The sequence below is a fragment of the Eublepharis macularius genome, chromosome 12, assembly GCF_028583425.1.
Source record: "Eublepharis macularius isolate TG4126 chromosome 12, MPM_Emac_v1.0, whole genome shotgun sequence".
Taxonomy (NCBI): domain Eukaryota; kingdom Metazoa; phylum Chordata; class Lepidosauria; order Squamata; family Eublepharidae; genus Eublepharis; species Eublepharis macularius.
Genome location: NC_072801.1, coordinates 31,848,363 through 31,871,560, shown reverse-complemented (window position 1 = coordinate 31,871,560; position 23,198 = coordinate 31,848,363). Strand labels below are relative to the sequence as shown.

The 23,198-nt window shown below is 46.8% G+C and overlaps 1 protein-coding gene across 2 annotated transcripts in view; it reads right to left on the bottom strand.

Moving 5' to 3' along the window:
* Positions 1 to 23,198, bottom strand: part of WNK4 (WNK lysine deficient protein kinase 4) — a 49,907-nt gene that overhangs the window by 22,569 nt on the left and 4,140 nt on the right. For both annotated transcript variants that reach the window (XM_054995666.1, XM_054995667.1), the window contains exons 2-5: positions 10,577 to 10,749; positions 2,033 to 2,253; positions 1,313 to 1,470; positions 600 to 688 (exon numbers count right to left, since the gene is read on the bottom strand). In XM_054995666.1, coding sequence (XP_054851641.1) covers positions 600 to 688; positions 1,313 to 1,470; positions 2,033 to 2,253; positions 10,577 to 10,749 — 641 coding nt within the window. The remainder of the gene's footprint in view (positions 1 to 599; positions 689 to 1,312; positions 1,471 to 2,032; positions 2,254 to 10,576; positions 10,750 to 23,198) is intronic.

The following is a 23,198-nucleotide window of genomic DNA, read 5'->3' as shown; positions in this document are numbered from 1 at the left end:
TATTCTTCCTTGCTGTAGCATCGTGGTTAATTGGTTAAGCTGCGAATCAGCACTCTGCTGGTTCAAATCCCACTATTGCCATGGGCCGAGTTGGTGGTCTTGGGTAAGCCAACTCCTCTCAGCCCCAGCTCCCCAACTGTATTGTGAGGATAATAATAACACTGATCTTGTTCATAGCTCTGAGTGTGGCGCTAATCTATCCAGAAGGGCGGTATATAAGCACACTTGTTATTATGTTGATTGATGTACTCCTTTACTTTCTCCTAAGAATCTCAGTCTGTTTTCTTTTTTAAAAACATGACTTATGTAAAAAATTGTAAAAGTCTTGGATTAGGATTGGAGAAAGCCACGTTCAAAGGCCCACTCTTCCATGAAGCACATTGGAGACGCTGAACCAATAGCTCTCTCTCAACCTAACCTCCCTCAGAAGGATAAAATAAAATAGGGAGCAGAACCTATGTGCACCACCGTTAGCTCTTTGGAAGAGGGACAGGAAGAAAATCAATATGTTTCTAGTGAGTACCTAAAACAATATACGCTAATTGCTTGCCTAATTTTATCCAAGTGCAGAACAGAAGCAGACTTCAAGACATGCCTACCTCTCTTTCTTGTTCATCCGGATGCAGCCCTCAATGATCTCCTTCAGCTCAGGCACCTTCACCTTGTAGAAACTGTTAGGCTTCATGCCCTGCGGGGAGAAGGGGCAGAGGGACTCACTCAGAGAGAGCTAGGGAGTGAAAGATGGGCTGATGGGGCTGCATAAGGCCTCTCAGAAATCTCTTGTCCACTGATAGCTGTTCATTGGCGGGGGCCTTGGCAGACTTCTCTGCCACCTACCAGCATGGCTCCAATGCAGCTAGGGGGTCAGAGTAGAGACCTTTTGAAAACCAAGAGCACTTGAGATACCATTAAAGTGCCCCCAGACACGTATGGAGCTCTTCTCCCTTCACATCTCAGAATTCAGAGACAATTTACTCATCACATTCTAGCCACATGGCTTCTAAATAGGAGAATATGCTCCACAGATACGTACACACCACAGAAACATGCCACGGACACAGCCAGACATTTCACTTTTTACAAATTACTGCTTGCCATTAATAAAGACTTCAGAAGCAGAACAGGGACCAGCCAGGTGTCCCTCAACCATGCTTGGATCTAGCCTCGCAGAGAATCCCCTTCCCAAGGAACATTTCGCACTGAACTTTGTCATTTGCATTCGGTTTTGTTTCCTGTGAATGGCTCTGGGACCCAATTCTGGCTGGAAAGCAGGATAAAAATATCTTAAACGTATCAGAGGCTGTGCTCTCACCGAGGTGACCTTGCGATAGATCTGAGCTGCATTCTGGCATTCTGAGTAAGGATATTCGGATGTTGCCATCTCCAACATGCACATGCCGAAAGCGTAAACATCCACTGCTTCATCATACTTCTCCTCGTACATCTCTGGTGCCATAAATTCTGGGGTCCCTGGGCAGGGAGAAGGATGGGGTTCAGCTGAGACTCGGAAGCTTAAGCAGAACCCCCCAAATCTTCAGCTACCAAACCCACTCGGCCCTCTTCACGAGTCTACCAAGATGTCTCCAAAAACACACTGGGCAACAGAAAACATCCCATTACATTTCACACAGTACCAGAACACGTGTCTGAGGACAATAATACTCTAAGGTTGCTTCCAGTATGATCTTTTAGCACCACTAAAGGATTCATTTACAGCAATCAGCTACAAGTGGAACTGAAAAAAGTTTCACACCTCATTTGAGCTAGTGCTGTATTGCCCTTACAAATCCCACAATGGCTATTCTCCTGGGCAAGATCCTACTACATGTTTACTTGGATGAAAATCCTGCAAAACAGAAGTCCACCCTGCAACTGTCCCAACAAATGTCATTTCCCTCTTCCCTCTTTTGCTGTACAAAGTAGCTGTGAGGGCGTCCACTTGTCCTGCTCTATGATTAATTGATTACTTCCTGTTCACCCTTCATGGCTACAGGATTCACCCTTTATGGCCCACCCTCTACCCATCAAATACCTATAACACTCTTGGCAAATGATGCACGCTTGAGTGTGGCCAGGCCAAGGTCCCCAATTTTCACAGAGCCAGTAGGCCCTGTGATGAAGACGTTGTCGCATTTTAGGTCACGGTGGATGATTGGAGGGGAGCGTGTATGCAGGAAATGCAGTCCCCGCACAATCTGCCTGCTCCAGCGCTGAAGAACCTTCAACTTCATCTCCTTGAAGCGCTTCAGGTACCTGCAGAAAGAGGGAGCCATCAATCTTAGAGTCAACGCCCCTCCATCAGTCCACCCCCAAGCTTGAGACCCAGCCTTTCAGAGTGGTACAAAGGTATACTTTAGGCCCCATGACATGCTTCTGATCATACCCTCTTCACTTTCTTGAGCTGTTCTTAGCCTGCTATTCTTCTGATCATTTATGAAGCCACAAGGACACCTCTATAGTTCAGATGTGTTTTTTTAATGTCCTGCCATTATAAAGCACCAAAGTCTATTCAACATAAAATCATTAATTCCTTGACTATATAATCATATTGTCTGGAATGAAGCCTGCTTTCTCATAGGATTTGTTCTGTGTATGCTTTATGATCTGAGCAGTTGATTAACCAGGTTGACTGTCTAGTTGTTTACCAGTCGGTCTCAGCTCTGCCTCCATCCCGTCCCAAGGCATGATGACAGCTACAAACACACTGCATCACGTACCTAGTGAACCATGGGACAGGCCCCAATTCTCATTGTGCATATAGGCACTTTTAGAAAGTTGAGAATAGGGAATGGGCACAAACACAAAATGGCTGTTACGAAGACCTGGAGCCACTAGGTTCTCCTGCTCCAATGAGGTGAAGGAGAGCCAGGATTGGTTCTTTGCTTTGGGGAACAAGCAAATGAGCACCAGGAAACCCACTGATGGATGCTATGGTGCCCAGGGGCACCACGTTGGGGATCACTGGCCTATGATGATAACAGTAACTTGAATTTATTTCTTAAGTCATTTACAGCCCACTTTTAGGACCTATAGCCTCCCAAGGCAACTTACAAGAAAACCCCTTCTTACTCTTGCCTTAAACTTCCTTCAGGTAGTGGCTGAGTTGTCCATTGAGTTTGTTCTCTTTGTCTCGGCATGCTTTTATTTAGCAGAAATCCACAGTGCCAGTGTTTTATGGAAGTTATGATTTCTTGTTTTTTTTTAAACTTTTGCTGCTGATGGTTTTTTGTTTTGTTTTTGATTGAAATTGGTTTTTAAATACGGTTTTTACATGTGTATTTTATTATGCAATCAACTGCCTCGGGTATACACCCGGAGAGGTAGAATATAACAAACTATAATAAAAAGGGAAAATTAAATCTAAAAACTGCACACACACAAAAACAGAGGAATGAGATGGTTCTTCTGTGAATGAAAAGCTGATTTTTACCATGTACTGGAAATGCTAAAGACGTATTTTTTCAGAAGAACAACAGTTGTCACAATTACAAGAAACTTATAGAAACATCATTCCAGCCAGAATTTTTTCTTCTTAATTGTGTACCAAACATACCTAGAAAAAGCCAGGAATGGACACAGAATGAAGCAGCAGACACATTAGTCATAACCCTCGCCAGCAAAATAAGAATGAATACTTCAAAGTAGCCATGAAATAAATGGCACATAAAACAAATGCATTTTCTATGTCTAAGTTAAAACTTCCTGAAGACATCACATCATGTAGACAGATACATGAAAGACACATTCCTCAGCCCAACCAAAATAACCTGATTAAAACACAGCCACAGGTTAACAAAAAATAGCAAAAGTGGGTAAAACAAACTAGGCAAAAATAGAACCCCTCCAGACAGCCATCAAAACCTTAAAGGCTTCCCCCTCAAGGACATGAAAAGCAGCCTGAGGGAAGTACAGAAGAGGGAACCCAACACAGAGACACCCAGGGTCCCCATATGGGGGGGAGTGGTACACTTTACTGGGGTCTAGAGGCCCAGAGGGGCCCAGCTAGGACTGCCAAGTTTCCATAGGCTCCCGGCGGGTGAGGGACAGCACTTAACTGAGGAACGGTCTGGTCTCAGCCTTGGTATAACAACGTCACTCCTACTGGCCAAAATCAGCCCCCCATGAAGAGCAGGAGCACTCCCACAGCCAGGGCAATAATGTCACTACAGGAAGTGACATCTTGCACCCCACCAGGAGCTCGCCCACCTTTTGCTTGCTTGGGTTGCCTGCTAGTGGTGGGCAATTGCAGGCAACTTAAAACTTCCCACCAATCATCAGCAATTGGCGGGCACTGGGGCAAACTGCCAGGAGTTTGTCTGTTGCTGGCAGGCACCTGGGAACCTAGGCCAAGCCCAGGCTGTAATCCACATTACCATAAGGGGAAAAAACCTGAGGATGAGCTGTGGCTCATTCCTGAAAACATTTATAGAAACTTATTATACCTATGTATTGTTCAGATCTTGTTAGATTGACTGGAGCCAGTCAGAAGCAGTGTTAGAGGAGCCATCTCAAGCAACATGCCGAACTGCTAGGCCTCCTGGGTCTATCATATCAAGAACTATCTGCCCCAGAATTCCTTTTGCATAGGCATGAAGGAGGAAAAGGCAAAGCAAAGCACCACAAAACAGTGGGAGCAAGTGCTGCTGCTTCTTTTGGTAGGATTTGCAGGCCCAAAATATATGCAAGTATCTAATTCACATGCAATTACAGATATACTCCCTGCTGCCATGTCTGGTGGTGGCTATAATTACAAATCAGACAGCCAGAAATGTAAGGCAATAAAAGAAACAAAAAAAAGTTAAAGGAAACCAATCTATGCGCCGATTTTTCAAATCTGACAAAACCTTTCTGAAGTCAGGCAAGAATGCAGTAACTAGGGAAGCAGATGAACAAAGCAAGATGCAAATAATTTCAATACAGAGATTGAGTCTGTGGAAACGTAATGTCCACAGCCTTACAGGTTCTTTGCAAGCTGCCAGTGACTGTGGAAAAACCTGAAAGATGTTTCTACCGCCTAGTGTAACCCCCACGAGCTAATTGATTTAGCCCAGTAGAGCCAAGTCAGGATCAGGAGCCAGGCAGCTGAGGAAGAGGCCGGTTGCTGGGAAGCTTGATAACATTTTATGTGCTCTTATCACCTTGAATAAGGTAATCAGAAACACGTTGTATGTGAACAATAATGACTAAAAGTGGTGTATGTGTGTTATATTGAGTTTGGTATTATTACTGGAATCATATTATTATTGCAGGGCTTTAAATCCCAAGCTGAAAACCGAAGCCTGGGTTCCAGTTGCTTCATAATCAAGAGGACTGTAGCAAAGGACTCTGGCACTTGGTGGGATCCAAAAAGTTGGACCTTGCTTACCCTAATTTGTTTCAAAGACAACCAGTTACTTGATTGCACTTGGCAGCAAGTTTCTGTTCTTGAGTTTGTTTTTTAAAAAATGGTAGTATTGTTCCGACATGTTTGTTGCCAGTTTGGTTCCTAAATTAGCTCCACAGAACCAGACTCGCACAAAAAGAGGTCATACTAGCACTCATCAAAAACTGCAGGTGGATCAAGAATAGTTAAGCCACCTAGACACCTTGTCTGTTGATTGTGAATCTGCAAGAAAAAATGACTAGTTCATGATTTTACAATAAAAAGGCCAAGCAAATAAAGCTTTAATTTAATTGGACTAATCTTTGCAACCATGTTGGTCCATCAGAATTAAGGGGGAGGGGGGAAGAGACATTGACAGGATAATCCCTTTTTAGTGACCAAAAAGTTACAATATAATTAGCAAACTTGTCGGACTCTCAAGCTGGGTGGTATTGTTTAACAAAAGGTGCAAAATTGGGCATTTTGCACAAATGTTAAATATGTACCAAGTACTTTCATAGCTAAAACAATTTTTTTTCACAGTTTATGAGATTGTATGTATGAGATGAGGAACTGTGGTGTTGATGTGTTCACTACCATTCCAGTCATAGATGCAGAGGAGTTAGCCGTGTTAGTCTGTGGTAGCAAAATCAAAAAGAGTCCAGTAGCACCTTTAAGACTAACCAAAATCTGACGAAGAGAACTTGATTCTCGAAAGCTTATGCTACAATAAAATTGGTTAGTCTTAAAGGTGCTACTGGACTCTTTTTGATTTTGCTACCATTCCAGTGTATCCAAAATCCCAGTTTTCCAAGGTATTACTATGGATACATTATCAAGAAACCAACCATTCAAAGCAGCAGCCAAGGCCCTGCAGAAGATTGACACTAACTACAGACAGGGCTTTCCATTTAAACAACTGGCAAACTACAAAGGTTTCCCTGCTGACAGCTGCCAACACATAACAAGGAACTCTTCTTCCAGAACCTTACATCCTGTCAAAAATACAGTAATCGATGGAAGCGAGCTCAAAGAAGGTGCGAAAACAAACTGGAGCACTGTTACAAGGCACTGAACAAGCAGCAAAGGAAGCCTTTCTTTTGTATTAAAACAACCCTCATACAAAATAGAGATAAAAATATGACAACAGTGGCAGGCCTACACATTAGCATCTATAAAAGGTTTCTGAATATCTAAAAATAGGTCCATACACAGTTGTCGTCTATACATCATATGTTCAAACAGTGATGAAGTTGTAAGGTCTCCAATCCACTGAATTAGAGGAGGTGTGCATTGGCCTGTCCAGTGCTGTAATATAAATCTTTTAGCTACAGTAAAAGCATGGAGGGGCCATTTTCGCTGATCACTGGTCAGCCTCCAGGAGACAGGAGTACATAAACATCCTCAAAAATCAATGAGGATTCTAATGCAAATATGAGAAAGAACTTCCTCCCAAAAAAGGCCAAATAACTGGATACACTCAAGGCGTCTGCTTAAGAGTTGCATCCTCTAAGTTAAAATGCCAGCAACTGGACACAGTCCTTCACTAAAAAGGCCAATATATCATAAACATAACTTTTTGGCTGAATAAGTTGCAGCTTAAGATCCACAGAAGTAACCAATAAAAAGTTTAAGGCCATTTCCCAGGGCTTTGACAAAACTGGGTGATCTAGCTCTTTAAGCCATTCATTCCCGAGACTTAGCATATCATTTGTGTTAACCAACATCAAATGTTTATAAATAAATATTGCAGGTTTTGTTTTCTGCATTGATTCAATGAGAATTTCCAAAAGTGGAGGATACTCTGAAACACTCGATGCTGCAGGGCCAACGGATGTTGCAGTTGTAAATATTGCCATTCAGCAAAAGTTGACAAGTCAAAGGGGAGAAGCCTTGAAGAAGCATTCTTCAAGACAATTCTCCTGTTTTCCTTGGACTCCTTAGAGCTGTGAGATTTCTCCATTGCAGTTAGTTATCAAACAAATTCTTCTCAAAGATATCTGCAGAACAAAGAGAAATCCGTGCCCTAATCCACAAATGATAGCAGCTACCATTATGAGGGCTGAAAGAAATGGATTTCTCAAGCTCTCTCGTTAAAAGCCACACAAAAAGGTGCCTTTTTCCATTGGAAAAGTTTCCTATGAGGCCTGATACTTACATCCTTAAGAGTCATGGAAGAACAGAGCAGGAAGGAGTGGGTTGGGTAATATTAAAGCTTTCATTTAAAACATTTTTAAAAAATCACAGGTTTTAAGCCCTATCTTAAGTCTTGGCTCGAAAGAGTTTAGGAGAACAATTACATTGGTGTATCTCCAAGTTATGCTGGCATATCCCAAAAACACATCAGCAGATTTAGAAAAAAGCTGACTGAGTCCTGCTGACACTCTGCCCGCATTGTGCTAAGGTAACTCCTATGAGCTGCATCAGGCGCCTGCTGTGGGCAGAGTGGGACTAAAGTCCCAGTCTTATTAATATATCCTAATTATATATCTTACTAATATCTTGCTCCAATGTTGCTTCACTGCTGCCTTGTTTCTCCTCTGAAGCAACGCGCTTTTAGGAAGCTTTTTAAGCCATTATGTTCCTGGCCATCGAACACCGATTCTGTTTCAGATCACACTGCATTTCTTGGTGCCGTGCACGCATGTTTTTAAAGTTTTTTGCTACATGGATATACCGCACTTTTAAAACTTCCTGCATTTTTTTAAAACGCAGGAAGGGAAACCTCTGCTGAAAACAGCAGGGAAAAGAAGCGGGGCTTTTAGAAGTGCAACAGAACTTCCAAGCAACAGGCAGCAGTGATTCGGCACTGCAACTACAAAACGTCTTGGATTCAAGAAATGTGGCGAAACCCTCAGACACCATGGAAGGAAAGTGATTTACATCCGCTCTGGTGCAGAGGCCAATAGGGTGCCTGAAAAGGGCCTTAGTCAGCTTTCTAAGTCTTTCCAGCCTCTTGACACTGGTGCAAAGTCATGTCATTAAAACCCCAGTGTAGCTCACATTCATCATTCAGGGGCCCTATGCAAAGGAAGCGACAGAGTGCCACTCGTACACCTCCCACCTTCTCCAGAGCACCAAAGCAACTTGGGATACCAGTCAAGTCTGCATGCAATCACAGTCCCCCCAGCCAAGACTCCGTTAGCTGAATTGATAGGTACATGCTATCTCTGTCACATCACGCAGACTCAGAGCACAGAATGCTTTGGTGTTGGGAACTGCCCATGAAGGGCCATTAGCACCACAGAGGGGGCGCTCAGCCAAGGTGGGGAACAAACACTGTTCTTGCATTTTGACTAACATTGCTCTGCTCAGAATCTTTACAGCTACTTCTTCTTCCTAGGACATACACATCAAAGGGGAGTTCCTGCTGCAAAGACAATGCCCCCCACTCAGGTAGGAATCTCAGACCACACCTGGGAATGCTGTAAATGTCTCCCTTGCCCTCTCTGCACACTGTGTATTTGCTTCAACCATCCTAATCCCTTCAACAGCTGCTAGCAGAGTGTACAGTGCTGGGAGGATGGGGCTGGCAGATAGGCACCCCTTACCATGATGACTGCACAATACCATGCAGATATTAGCTCCACTCCTGCAGGAGGAAGCATGACACTGTCTGGGTCAATTACCTGCTACCGCACTCAGACTTGTGCTACTGCAGACCAAACAGCTGTGCCGTGCATGGCCTCACAGGATCAGATCCCCATGGAGTGACCCCAGCAGAAGGTGCAGATACAGTTCCAATGCAGTTCCCCAGAAAGCATCAGCTCAGCGGTTGCACTGTGTGCCCCCAACGGGAGCAGCCCACCATGTGGGGACCCCTGCAAGGTGGCAGTAGAGAACCACAGATTCTGTCAAAGCACCACGTGCAGACTTTTGGGGTCTAGTTGCTCTTTATAGTGCATGCAGGACTCTTTGCAGGCAGCCATCCAACAGGGCAGGAGCCATGAAGGGCTGTGTCCCCGGTATGGTGCCAACTACCTGCTGATCCTATGGCCTGACCAACAACCGCAGGGACTAGTGTGGATCTCATGGCTCTGCTGGAGGGTTGCCAACTCTCTTCTTCTAGCCTAGCTACTGTGCCACCACAAGCTGCGCATACAACTGTTTGACCAGCACAGATATCCCCCTCTCAAAGAAAGCTTTCAAAGCAAGTTACAGCCTGGTAGAAAGTATTAACAGTAACTGTTGTGACTATACTTATGGCAGCCTCTGGCGGAACGGCTGGCTATTAAAAGGTCCTTCAAGCTCATCTGGAAGCAGGAAGAATTCAGAGAGTTCCTCTTTTCAGGAAGACAGGATGCTTCCGTGTAGCCCCCAGAAATCAAAGAGCAGAAGGTTCGTGCAGAGCTCTCAGAGACACTTCTCAGATGGTGGATAGATGATTTCCTTTCACATTCCCCAGGGTCCAGGAAGAAGCTGATGGATAGTCCCCCTCTCCCCAGCAAGAGAGGAGGAAGTGAGGTCCCTTTTCCATTTGAAACTGCAGCCAAGTGAAAAATGTATCACAGGGTCCATCCCAGTACCCTTTATCATAATACAAGCCTCATAACCCAACAATTCCTATAAGGTGTCTAGATCAGCCTTGGGACTTTTGCAATCCTGCCCTCAGCCAAAGGCACAAATGCAGGTCTCTGTCCACACAGGCAGCTCACAGCCTAATGGGAACCCTGCAGGAGTTGCTTCTCACGCTCCCAGCACTGTTCCCCTCCAAGGTAGTTTAGACTGCCAGCCAAACTACCCAGAAACACCTGGCAATGGGCAGGCATAGCAAAGCAGGCCTTGGAGTCAGGCAGAGAGAGGGAAATGAGGAATGGCTGCATCGCTCCACCCAACACAGAGGTCCTAACACCACAGGACACGCAGAACTGTCTGGCAAAGCCCAACATCTACAAGCAGCTCTGAGAAAAGGCACTTTGGAGCAGGCAGCAAGACAGCAGGGGAGGGGAGTAACGTTTCCTTAGAAATAGCAACTATTGAGAATTTGTTACACACATTGGCATGTAATGTGTAGTTCAGCCCTGTGAAGCTTCCAGGAAGGAACACAGGCCACCCACTTCTTCACCTGCAAACCATTTTCCTTGTCCCAAGCAAAAGCTGCCTCTCGATTACTGGAGACTCTCCGGTTCTCAGACCCACTTCCTTCAGCAGTGTTCCCCACACAACCATCCCATCAGCCTCCCCCATCCCCAACCCTGCAGAATCCATGCTCACGTTTTTAGAGTGCCTGAAGTCATGAGCTCCGTCACCAGCACAATGCAGACCTGCCCTTTGACAGAGGACTTCCAGGAGTCATAGAAGCGAACGATGTTTGGATGCTGGAGCCCTTTCAGCATCTCCACTTCCTCGCTGAAGCGCTGCCGCTCTGCCTTGGACAGCTTCCGTGTCTGTGGAGGAGCAGTGCGGAGAAAAAGAAGAAACTGTTTTGATGGCACCACACTAACATTTAAAGTTCAATTACATTTTTAGAATATCAAACTTTGAAATCTGAAGTTTTTAACTTGAATTTCATAATGTGATTTTGAGGTATATTTTTACTGTCGACACTTTAAAGACAATAATGTTACCCTTCCAAATTTTACACTCAAGATTTTGTTTTTTAAAAATCCTGGTATCTATGACGTATGATTTGAAGGCATTCCAACCCTTTTGGTACAAGCAAATTCAAGCTAGTAGAACTCTACTGAACATTCTCCCTGTATTTGTGTCAGCGTGGATCAGCAGGTGCACCTTTCCTGAGAAGCCAGGCACAATCCTGTCCATCACATGGTCCATACCAGTCTTTTACTTCCATTCCACAAACATGAGGAGGTGGGGCACATGGAAGTCAGGCAAGCCAACCTGGGAGCAATCCATATTGCATTCTATCACAGCTGGACAGTGGCTTGCTCCTGCCCCAGGCTTCACGACACAGAACTGCACGGGGCGGTGCCAGAGCATGGCCTACTGAGATCTGGAACTACCCAGTTTGAACCAGCCCCTCTTCCAAGGATCAGGTTGTGGTCCCTGAGGAAATACAGGTTGTTCCAAACATGAGAAGCTGGACTGTTTGTAAAGGGAAGGGACAGGCCAGGTTTACCAGCAGATCCCATCCTTGCATGATGCATTTATTGCTGCTTGAGCCCCCCCACAATTAGTCCAGGCTCCCCTGCTGGGAGAGCAGAGGAGCCACAGGGTTCAATTTCTTGCTCAAAATTCAACCGCATGGATGTCAGGAGTAGAAAGGAACAAATGCAGCTTTTCACAGCCAGCAAGCAAAACAAAGCCATAAAAAGCCTCCCCTGCGCCTCTATGAACAGAAGCATCCCAGCACCGAGTCCCCCAAAGCTCCACTGAGCCCTCTCAGTCCTGAGCCACAGCAGAGGACTGGGGAAGGGAAGATACCACTGAGAGGGGGAGGAGGCAGAGGGCTTCATTTTGTAGTTCCATTTGGCGCCCTGTGGAAGAGGAGCTGCAAATGGTGCCGCCTGGTTCAAGCGAGGGGCCGGGGCGTCCTGGCTCCTTGCTCACGCCATCCCTCTCTCTCTCTAACGGCTGCCTCCTCGTATGGTGCGGCTGGGCTCCTTCTGAAACGAGTGCCGAGAAGGAGGTGGGGGGAGCAGTCATTCAAGCACGCTGCTGCTATTAGTGAGGCAGGGTGGCCAGGATCCAGCTCTCCCTTCTGCCAAGCTAGAATCGGACCCAACTTGGGCAGATGACAAAATTGCTGCTGGTGCCAAGTTCACTGCTCCACTGAGTTGTCACTGGGGTAGAGGAGGCCACTTGGCTTGGAAGAGCTGTCTGTGAAAAGAAACTTCCCACTGTGTGTGAGAGAGAATGAAGCCCCATAAACTTACAGCAGCTTGTACTCCCCCCCCCAGCTACGCCATCCCACTCTGAGCTCAGCTGGAAGAAGAACAACAGGAAAAACAGACTAAACATATTAAGAAGTGGCACTTTTGCCAGGGACTTGATGTCTGTGGTAGCCCAGTGTCCGCCTGCTAGGTCACACTGCCTCCATGTGCCTGTGGGAACCGCCTCACTTCCCCATTGGCCCACGCCTCTGTGGTGGAGCCGGAGGTGGATCATATTTTTACACATTGGGTGTTTATGAAGTTTTGCTACAGATGCAGCTGTGTGCAGCCAGCCACTCTGAAAGCCCCATTGTGCACAGCTCAGGAAGGGGGGCGGGGAGAGGAATACGGGGCAGGAATAGCTCCAGCAAGGAAGGTGTGCTTCTAGCAGAAGGCGCCTGCATGCTGCAGGAGGCTTGGAAGCAAACCCACAACAGAAATGATGCCTTACAGTTGCCGTCAATTCTCGGGGCCTCACATTTCCAAGAAGGGTTTTCTGGGTTGGCTCCAGCTGTCCCTGCTATGTGTAATGTCTCATGGAAAGAGCCTCTGCTTGCTATGGAAAAGTCTGGTACTATGTTCACACACACATGTGTGAACATGTGGATTAACAATACTTCTCCGCTTGCCAACTAAGGGGAACAATGTTTACATTAGGAAAGGAGGTGCTAGGGCACAATTCAGCATGGAGGCAATGCCTTCTGACCTAGAACATCTTCCCCCTAACCAGATGTATGAGTTTTCTGCTAGGGAATGGTTACTTTAGGGCTATATCCCTGATAAAGACCAGATCGGCTGATACTGAATTGTAAGAAGATCGTAATCCCCAAATCTCTCCATTCTACAGTTAAACTCTTGCCAAATAGAGCTAGTTATTTATTGGATGAAGTCTTTTCATCCCAAAAGGGCATTTATCTCTCTCTGACTACAAGCTATGGAATCCCAGGGCAGGATAGTCATCTGTCTTACAAAGCAAGAGCACTGCCCGTGTGGCTCAGGAGCTAGTTAAGGATCTGGTTCTCTTCCAGAGCTTCTAGGGAGGAACTGTTCTCAGGCAGGCGGCTGGCGTGTTGAATGAATTATGCTGCATCATAAATCTATTAAATTATGAGGCTAAATATGAAACCCAGAATGTGGCCCCCGCTTCTGTATTAACAGCTAACCTCAGACAGGATTTTGTGGGTAGCAATGCTGTATCTGCAGGGGTGATAATTAGAACATGTAAATCCTGTTCTTTTATCTGCTCTTGATGTTTATCTGTTATTATTGAGTGTTCTTCGGATGACATTGTGAAGGCTTTCTGGTTTCCAATAAAATTATTTATTTACTTATGCAGGAAGCATGATATGTGGTTCTTCAGTGGGGAAAGAAAGGCATTTTTTCCATGCTCAGAGGCACTTTCCTAAGTATAGACTGAAGGTGGGCAAGTTGAGAGAGATTCCCGCGTTGAATCAAACTGAGACATGGGCTGCAGGGAACCAAGGGAGCCCCTCCTCCATTTCTGCAGGATGCCCTCTTTTCACCCAGATTTCACACACATCTGGAGTTGGGGATAAAAAAAAAAAACTCCTGGTCAGAAGAGGTGGCTTCCTACAAGATTTAGGTTCCAGAACATCTCTCACACATACACTCTTACTCTTTTCTTTTTAAATAATATCAGCTGGTACTTCACTGGCAGCCAGACATGTCACAGTTTTCTAAATTAGATTCCAATCTAATCTGAAAGGGAAAAGCTGTTTTCTGAAAACTTGGATTGCTGCACTCTGGGGTCTGTTCAGTCCCCTCTGAACCCGCTGATCAGTTCCATCCAAGGCCTTTGAGCCTCTGACATAAGAAGTTAGGTGGGTGGTTATCAGAGAAAGTGCCCCCTGAAGGAAGATACAGAGGAGCTGTCCCTCACCCCTTCCATAGGAAGAGCTCGACCTACAAGTCTATAATTGGCTTCTGTCCTGCAGGAGGTAGGGGCTACCGGCTTGAGCCTTCCCCTGGGGGTTCCCTGTCTCCCTTCCAGTTGTCTTTCCAACAAGCTCACTGAATTTGTAATAAAAGCCACACAAAGCCACCTGCAGGTATGGCACATCGTTTTCACTAAGTTCTTAGCTTGCCGCTGTTCCGAATCAGATCACAACTTTCTTGGTTCTGTGAATCAACAGACATGTTGGCCACCCTTCCCAAATCCTCCTCTTGGCCTGAATTCCTAAGAACCATCTTTTTATTTATTTATGTCATTTATAGTCCACCTTTCTCACTGAGACTCAAGACTAGGGGTGTGCAGCAGGGAAATATTCGGTTTTCCTGCTGCGGGTTTACCTGAAGCGGGAAAATGATCCGGAATAACCCAAAACCTGAAGCAGCAAGCCGCTTCGGGTTCAGGTTGTCGGAAATCACTTCAGTATGCTTCGTAATGATTTGGGAATCAAATGAGATTCCCACCTCCCCCCTGAGCCCCCCTTCCCCCTTCCCCCACCCCATTTACCTTCCGAAGGCCGGAGCAGGCCTTCTGCTGCTGCCGCCGTGGCCAGCAGGACGGCTAGGAAGGCTGCAGCCAGTGCTGCCGCCGCCCGCGCCACTGCTTTGGCCTCTGCAGCAGCCGGCAAGGCAGAAGCGAATGCCGGTACCTGCACCACCCGCACCACCACTTCGGCCTCTGCAGCAGCCGGCATGGCGGCAGCAAACACTGGTGCCTGCGCCACCAGAAGGATTCCCCAGGTAAGTGGGGTGGTGGTGGGAGGGTGGGCACGCTTTAAAAAGGCCCTGAAGCTTCCCGAAGCAATCCGAACTGCTTCAGGAAGCTTTGATTCGGTATTTCCAAATCAGAGCCATCATACTGGCCCTGATTCAGAAATACCAAATCTTTATGAATTGGGACCGGTTCGGGTTTTTTTCCCAAACCAGGAACCTGAAGCACACACCCTTACTCAAGACAGATTACACAGTATGAGATTAGTACAATCAGTATCAAGTACATTTCTATACAGTATCAAGGACATTTCTATAAACAATGCCATTGAGTAAATAGATACAAGTTTGAAAAGACATAGCATTAGCAAGAATCCAATACAGAGTAGAAGAAATACTGAAACAGAAGATAATCAGTTCTAGGACTAACATTAGACAACATAAAGCACAGGTAATGCACACGAGTACATATTTAAAGCAACAGATAATATCTAACGCAATATAGAGAAAGTGCAGTGAAGTCTACGGTCCCTATCTTATTGGCGAAACATCTGAGACACCCTCCCTAAAATACAGCCCTCCCATTAGAATAAAAAGCCTTTTTGAATAATTCAGTTTTGCATCATTTGCAGAAAGCCAGGAGAGTGGGGACTCTCCTGACCTCCTCAGGCAGGTCGTTCCACAGGATAGGGGCCACTACAGAGAAAGTCCGTGTACGGGCTGCTGTTGATTACGCCCATGTGCAGCCTGGCACCTGCAGGAGACCCTGTTCAGATGAGCGAAGCTGCCATGGAGGGACATAGGGAGGGAGGCTGTCCCGTAGGTATACTGGGCCAAGGCCGTGAAGATCATCATATGTAATAACCAATACCTTGAATTGAGCACGGTAACTGACAGGTAGCCAACGGAGTGACTGTAGGATGGGAGTGATGTTCGTGCTCCTGCTCGCTCCTGCTACCAGTCGAGCTGCAGCATTTTGGACTAATTGGAGCCTCCTAGTTAACTTAGGTGGGAAACCTATGTATAGTGCATTACAATAGTCAAGACTTGATGTTACCATAGCATGGATCTATGTGGCTAGATCAGTTGTGTCGAGATAAGAAGCCATCTTCCAGGCTAGAGTGAGGTTGTAGAAAGCATTTTTTGACGCTGCCTTAACTTATTTTTCTAGTAGTACTGCTGGATCCAGTATAATTCCTGCAAGGGTCAGACGAACTCCATCAAAAGTCTTCCTCTCCCTTGGCTGTGACAGACCATTCTATCTTCTATCTAGCTGCGACAAACCATTCTATCTAGCTGAGAAGGGGGACTAGGGTCAGGAAATGTGCAAGGGCACAGGCAGTGGCTACAAAATCACTTGGCCCTTTCCCCTTGACAGCTGAACAAAAATTAATTTCTAAAGCTCATGCAGTAGATGACCTAAGGAAGAAGAGCAGACTGGGAAGGGAACATGGCCTGGATCAAGCCCAGTTGAGTGGCCCCACGGAGTGCTACAAGCCAGCATTGCAGGGCTTCTTGGCTCAGCGGAGACAAGGTCTTTAGCTCACCCACTGCATCCTCCACCAAAATGGCAGCAGACTGGGAGAAGGCAGTTGGTTAACTAATTACCACTGCTAATGAAAGGACTCAGCCATGTGGCTCCCGAGGCTCTGGCAGAGTTGATGGGGCTCGGCTCTACTTGCTCCTGACTACGAGTGACCCACTAGGACATTTCCCTGTAAATTAAATGGTCAGTCCATCCCTGCAAAGAAGGTCCTCCACCTCAAATGGCGAAGATTTTACTTCCCCCCCCCTTACTTCTAACTTTTCCACTTATGGTAAAGGAATTTTTCTTTTAAAAGCATTTTGTCCAAGAAGACTTTAGGTTTATTTGCATTGCATATGACTTCTAGGAGAAAATGCTCCTAGAAGCATTGGGGGGAAAGCTCCTTGCTTGGACAGGGTCTGGCCCAGCTAGCCACTGAGACTAACAAATGGATCCTTTGGTGCAGGGTCTGTTAATTTTCGGAGCTTACAAAGGTTCATTCTGCACTTTCTCTCTGGATACCCCCTCAGCTAGAAAAAAATGGCAAGAGTGGCTCCTAGAGGATCCATAGAGGGCTGTGCACGAGCAGACTTATCGAGGGAATAGCTGAGGGGCTTACTCTGTCAGCAGCCTTGCTGCAGTCAGGGATTGGAAGTGGGCTGGCTCTGGACTGGGCCATTACCTCCCAAAGTGGAGATAACTGAAGACGAGACAAGCTGTGCCCACAGGCTTGCAAGCTAAAGAGACGCCAGGGAAGAGATGTGTCCGCAGAAACAGGCTCTAGTCTACAAAAGCTTGTGCTGAAATAAAAACGGCTTAGTCTTTAAGGCACTGCAAGACTCCTGCTCAGTTTTGCTGCAACAGACTGACATGACAACCCCTCTGGAATAATTATCAAGGGGAAGGACGGAGGTCTATTTGGCCATCAGAACTTACCAGAATGGCCCCTCCACACATACTGATCTTCTTACTCGGATAGAGGTGAGGCAACTTTCCTGTGGCCCTCATTCGTCTCGTGGGTGGCAGAGGCCAGTATGCCCTTCTCCTCATTCCACCATCTCAGGGGAGCTGGCAATGGGAATGAAGTCCTTTCTGGCAGGGAGGGGTGGTCCCTGGCCCCAAGGAGGCCCGCCTGACTTCCACCAGAGCCAGGGCATTCTCGGTCAGCCTGGTGGAACTCTCTGTCCACTGAGACCAGGGCCTGGCAGGATGTGTTATCGTTTCACCGGGCCTGTAAGATGGAGATGTTCCGCCAGGCATACGGTTGAGGTCAGGCTTGGCCCCCACCGGCAGAAAAAATGGAGAAGAATACAATCTGAATCCCTCCGTACTAGGGTTGTCCACCACCTTATCTTGTCGAGCTGCATCTGCTGCTGTTGACTGCTACCATCTGAGTTCATATTTTTACGTGTGAAGTTTTAAAAAAAATCTATTTATGGTTTTAATTGTATAAGTTAATTTTAATGTGTTTTTAAAATGTTGTAATCCTCCCTGAGCCCTTTGTGGGGAAGGCAGAATAGAAATCCAAATAAAATAAAATATACAAACTATGCTCCCTGTGCCTTTTGAATGTGAAGGATGACCCAGAATGATTCTTTGACGGGGGCCGAGGTTGCATTCAGCAGCTCTGCTAAGGTATCATACAGCCCCTGCCTTCCAGCTTATGCCAAATTGTCAGACAAACTTCCTTGTCCCCAAAGAAGGCCACGGACCCCACCACTAACTGCATTCCCCCCTCCCAACTAAGATACCACTTGGACCCAAATTTCACCCATGCCAGCTCCAAAGCCCCAATAAGGAGAGGAACATAGGAAGCTGTCTTAAATCTAGGTACTTCTTCCTGACAGTATTATCTATTCTAACTGGCAGTGATCTCCCCAGGTTTCAGGAAGAAAAAAAATCTTCTCCTGCCCTGCTATGTGAAATTCCTCAATATGTGTGTGTATGTGCGTGTGCACACGCGTGAGTGCGTATATGTGTGTGTGCGCACGCGTGTGTGTGTGTGTGAGAGAGAGACTGGACCTGGAATAAACTTTTACATGCCAAGAATGTGTCCTGCCACAGCCTTCCCAAGCTTCTTGGGAGTTACTGATGCCAGAGGGCACCCAAGAAGAAATATCTGTCAGTCCTGGGATGAAATCACTGGAACAACCAGTCCAAGGAAAGCTGAACTCCTCCATCCCAGCGGCTGACTCAGCTTTTCTAAAAACCTGTTGCGTCTCTCCACCCAAGGGACCAGCACCATTAAGCGCTTCTGATTTTTTGAATCGTTTTCTAAGTGGCAGAATGTGCCCCAATCTTTGCTGTGCCTTACCTTTGCAGCTGCCCTACCTCCCAAGACCCCACGACTTTTGTTTTACAGAACGGCTGGGAGATGTGCCGCTGAGCTCATGACATGGACGGTGGGTCTTGAACCAGACCCAGTTCTCTGTCCAAGGGCCCATACAGTCCTGGCTGACTCTCCAGCCCCACTTCATGTCCTGGTTCTTCAGAGGCTTTCCCCTGCCAACGCCCCACCTCCTCCAGAGCACAGACCAACTCCTCCTATAGCTGGGACCATAGGGAAGCATGTTCCCACAGGCCCCTGTTCTGCTGGGGCACTGGGTGCAAACAGCAGCTGCTTGGGGAGCTGACATTTCACTGGCCCCATCCCAAAGCCTTTTGCAGCAATCCCAAGTAACCTAATATCCACCAAGTTTTAAGGAGGAGGGAGGGAGATCATGCATAGAGAAGAAGAATGCCAGGCCATGAGTAGTAGTTCCCTCCTCCTAGGACACTCCCCAATCCACACACAGGCGCACAGAGAGAGAGAGAGAGGGACTGCCCCTCTCCAGCCAAGCTCTAGAAGGCCTATACACGCAGGCCTTCTTTTCTCTAGAAGGCTTATACAAACAGGCCTTCTTTTCTGAAAAGATTCAGAAAGGGATAAAATGGGATGGACTGGGATTTTCTTGTGGATTCATTCTGAGCCCCAGTTCAGTCCCCCAAATTATCCTGCAGGCCAGTGCTGAACCAGAGATGACATGAAGATAAGTATAAAAGTGCCTCTGCACATGTGTTGAATGTCTTTCCCTTTCCCACTAGAGCATGTCCTGGGGAAAAGACAAACCACCTGCGTATCTGCATAGCAACTAGAAACACAGCCTGCGCTGGGGGGGGGGGATCTTCCCTGCTGACCTTCAGTTTTAGATTGACTTCAACATTCTGGCAAATTTAACATGATTTTGGCACCAAAGGAGGCTAAAAGCTCCTAAGACTCTTCATGCCAAATGTTTAGTGACTGTTTCCCACACTTGCCCAAACCTAGTCCTGAAGTAATTCTGAAGCCCCATCCTCTCTGCCCTTTCCAAAGGGGGGGCGGCTCTCCAGAGCCCAGTAAGGAGTTTAAGCTCAGGAGTCAGGAGGGTCCATGACCTCCCTTTAAGGCAGGTTTATGATAAACATTTGGGGTGGGGGGGGGGGGAAGCGAAATCCATTCCCATTTCACTCTGTGCCATGATTTCTTTGCCATTCCACCAACTGCCACTTCATCTGAGGGGCAGGTACCCCCTTCTCTGGATAGCAGCCAAGGCCTATCTAGACATTATGATTCCGGGTGTGTCCCATCAAACTAGATGTCAATTGGTAGTGCCATGTTGAAATGTAATTCTTGGGTGCTTGGAGGCCAGATTTGGATCAAGATTTGGCAGGTGGGAGCAGGGGACTTAAGCCCTCTACAAACACACAGTCTATTTTCCCAACTTGAAATAGTCATGAGAAATTACTGTCTCACCACTGGTAGAAATGTATGAGTAATGCAAGTTTCTCCAACGGGACAAACTGCAGCTGCCCCAGGCGGTTTTCGGTTGGGAAAATGGAATGGAGGAAGGCTTGTGTTTTTTTGCTCCACGTGCTACAATCCTGAACCCAACTGGGCTGCCATGAACCTGAGAATCAACACAAAACTCCAAGCACAAGTCTAGTTTTTCATGTCCCAGGGCAGACCTGGAAACCTTGCATGGTGTTCTTAGATCCTGAGGGAAGATGGTGAAGCTGCCAAAGCTGGCCCCAAGTCTTCTCAGTCCCATCAGCTGGGCTCACTGCCTCAGCTCTCCCAGTTGTCCCACGCCTCAGCCTGAACTCTGGGCTTCTCAGACCATTGCTAAGGACACAGCTGCATAGCTGGAGTGCTTCACAGGTGGGCACAGGCCCTTAGGAGGGCACCCACACAAACAAATTCCACTGGTCAGGGTTCAAGTGGATGCAGGGGGGACTGATAGTGCTGGCTGCCCACCTCCCACCCATGGAGGGGAGGGAGTGAACCAGGGAAATGGGAAGGGGTGGCACTGCTGCTAGGGAAGCCTGGAGGTGAGCCCTGGGCCATTGCCCCTTTTGTTAACTGAATGAATCCACTTGCATGAAAGCACTGACACATGTAAAAGTTAGAAATTGTTCTAAAAGTTAATCTACCCCTTTTTGTTGTGGAGATATGCCTTTCCCCTTATATCTCTGCAAAAAGGTAGCCTAGAGACTTGCATGTTTGTTTAAATGAGAGCTGGGAATTCAAAGGCTCTCAAAGATAGATTGTTAAGGCATGATGATATAACAATTGCCGATTTAAAAAAAGAAAAAGCTCCCAGAGCCGCAGGGTGGGAATGGCCCCTCAAGAGAGAAAATGTACAGTAACCTGTCACGTGGAATCCCCACTCCCCTCTCTGTTGAATCAGCAGCCACAACTTCCGTGAGAAAACCATTCAGCATGATCAGTGTGGAAGTTACCTAAGACGATCCAAACGAGTTCTTCCCTGGTTCCCATTGCAACATCAAAGACAGGTATTCCTGATAGGTGTTCCTATTTCCTAGCAGCTTTATTAACATATTTATATCCTGGCAGTTCACTCTAAGCTTGTGCGTTATGCAGAAACAGACCAAACGGTGTAGATATTTGGGGGCTGGGCTTACATAGCAAGGAACTATGATTTAAGTGTATAGGATTATTTCTTTGTAATTTCTAAGAAAGATGTTTTCATCTGTCCTGAGTCTAAGGGTGCGGTAGGGCACAGCCCCAAATCATGTAATATTAAGCTGCGGTGCCAGGTAAGAAATTGCCCTTGGTCTTGCTACTGGATTACAGCACCAGGTCCCATGGACTAAAAAAGACTGGTTGCCTAGAGCTTTTTATCCTGGCACCCAGGAATGCTGATATTGATTTCAGCACAAGAGTGATTCCTAAATCATTAGGGCTTCTACTTCTGAATCTATCTAACTCTGTTGATGCTGACCCCCATATTCTGTTCCCCTTCCTCCAGATGTACCCCCACCCCAAACGTATGACGCCGAGTTCTCCTCGGCTCCTCTGTCTTTCAGCACCTGCAGGGAAAATCATCCTGGATAAACAAATGTTTACTCATCAGACAACTCCAGACCACACTCACTACCGCACCCCCTGACTTCCTCCTAAAAGACAGTTCCACCACTACCACCCCCCAAAAAATCTCACTTGAAACTCTCATCCAGAAATAGACCTCTGCTCAGGTCTGGGATGGGGAGGATGGGTTTAAGGAACACAAAACTGAACTAGTACCTAGAGCTGAGGTCTGTGGTTTGCTGACCACAGATGTTTTTAAAGGCAACATAATGAACAACTGCAGGAGAAAATAGGACAGGGCTATTTTTTGAAAAGACAAGCAAAGAAAACCTTGTGCAAGAGACTTGTCCCAGGACAAGAACTGCTTTAAAAAACAGACTTTGGAAAACTTGATAAATGTCCCTTGTTTTTTAGCTGGCCTCCTGGAAAGCATATCTGCAAATAGGAGGGCATTAGGACTCGGCAACATCCATTTCTGCTTAAACACTTTTCAGTTTTCCAGCTCCTGGGCACTCCTTAATGTAGTCAACTGACTGAACTTGTACCCTTTATTGGAAGGAACAAATGTGGGAGATGCACAAAATATTTTCAGTTTTCCTCACACTTCTCCCCCTCACTGAAAACGACCTGGGGTCCTCCATAGCAAGAAACTGCCACCAGGAGGCAAAATTAGCCACTCCCAGGTACGTGCACAGACTTTTTGGGATTCAAGCTTCTATCCCTACCTCACCCACCTTGCATATCTCAAAGGCAGCCTGCACATGCTTTATATGCACAACATCTCAGGTTTGATCCCCAGCAAGGCCAGTCAAGAGGATCCCCAGGAGGAGGGCTAGGAAAGCAACAGCACGACAGAGGGCAATGCCAGGACAAATGACCCCCATGGGTCGGACTCAGAAGGCAGTACCACAAGCTGGATAAGGAGGGAATGGGGGGAGGGAATGGGGAGCGCATGACCAGCCAAAAGGCTTCTTTGGGGCTACAGACTGGCCTCCTGTCCCATCCCCTCCCCAATATGACTTGCTAGGGCTCAGAGGCCACATGGTAATTGTAAAGATCGCTGCATTCTTGAGCATGTGCCAAGTGTCCCTTTCCTGACCACTGAGTAAGCTGTTTTCTGCCCCCCTCACTTCGGCACTCAGAGGAAGTGAAAGGGTTCGAGGTCACAGAGGGCAGCCTGCACACTGGGCTCTGCTCCCACCTCCTCCTTCTTAGAAACCCAAGCCCTTCACCTGAAACCTTCCCACCAATACCACTATCTCTTTGCTGCCTCCAAAAGCTCCCTTTTATGCCAGAAGTCAGCACTGCCTATCCACAATTATGGGGTCAGGGCTCCAGGGCTTCACTACCCCTATCTCTGGTATCCTTCCCCACCTCCCACTCCTGGAAGCTCCTGCTACAGATGACCGGTGATTCTTAGAGCAGGAGAGACAGGATGTGCAGGGGGGGGGT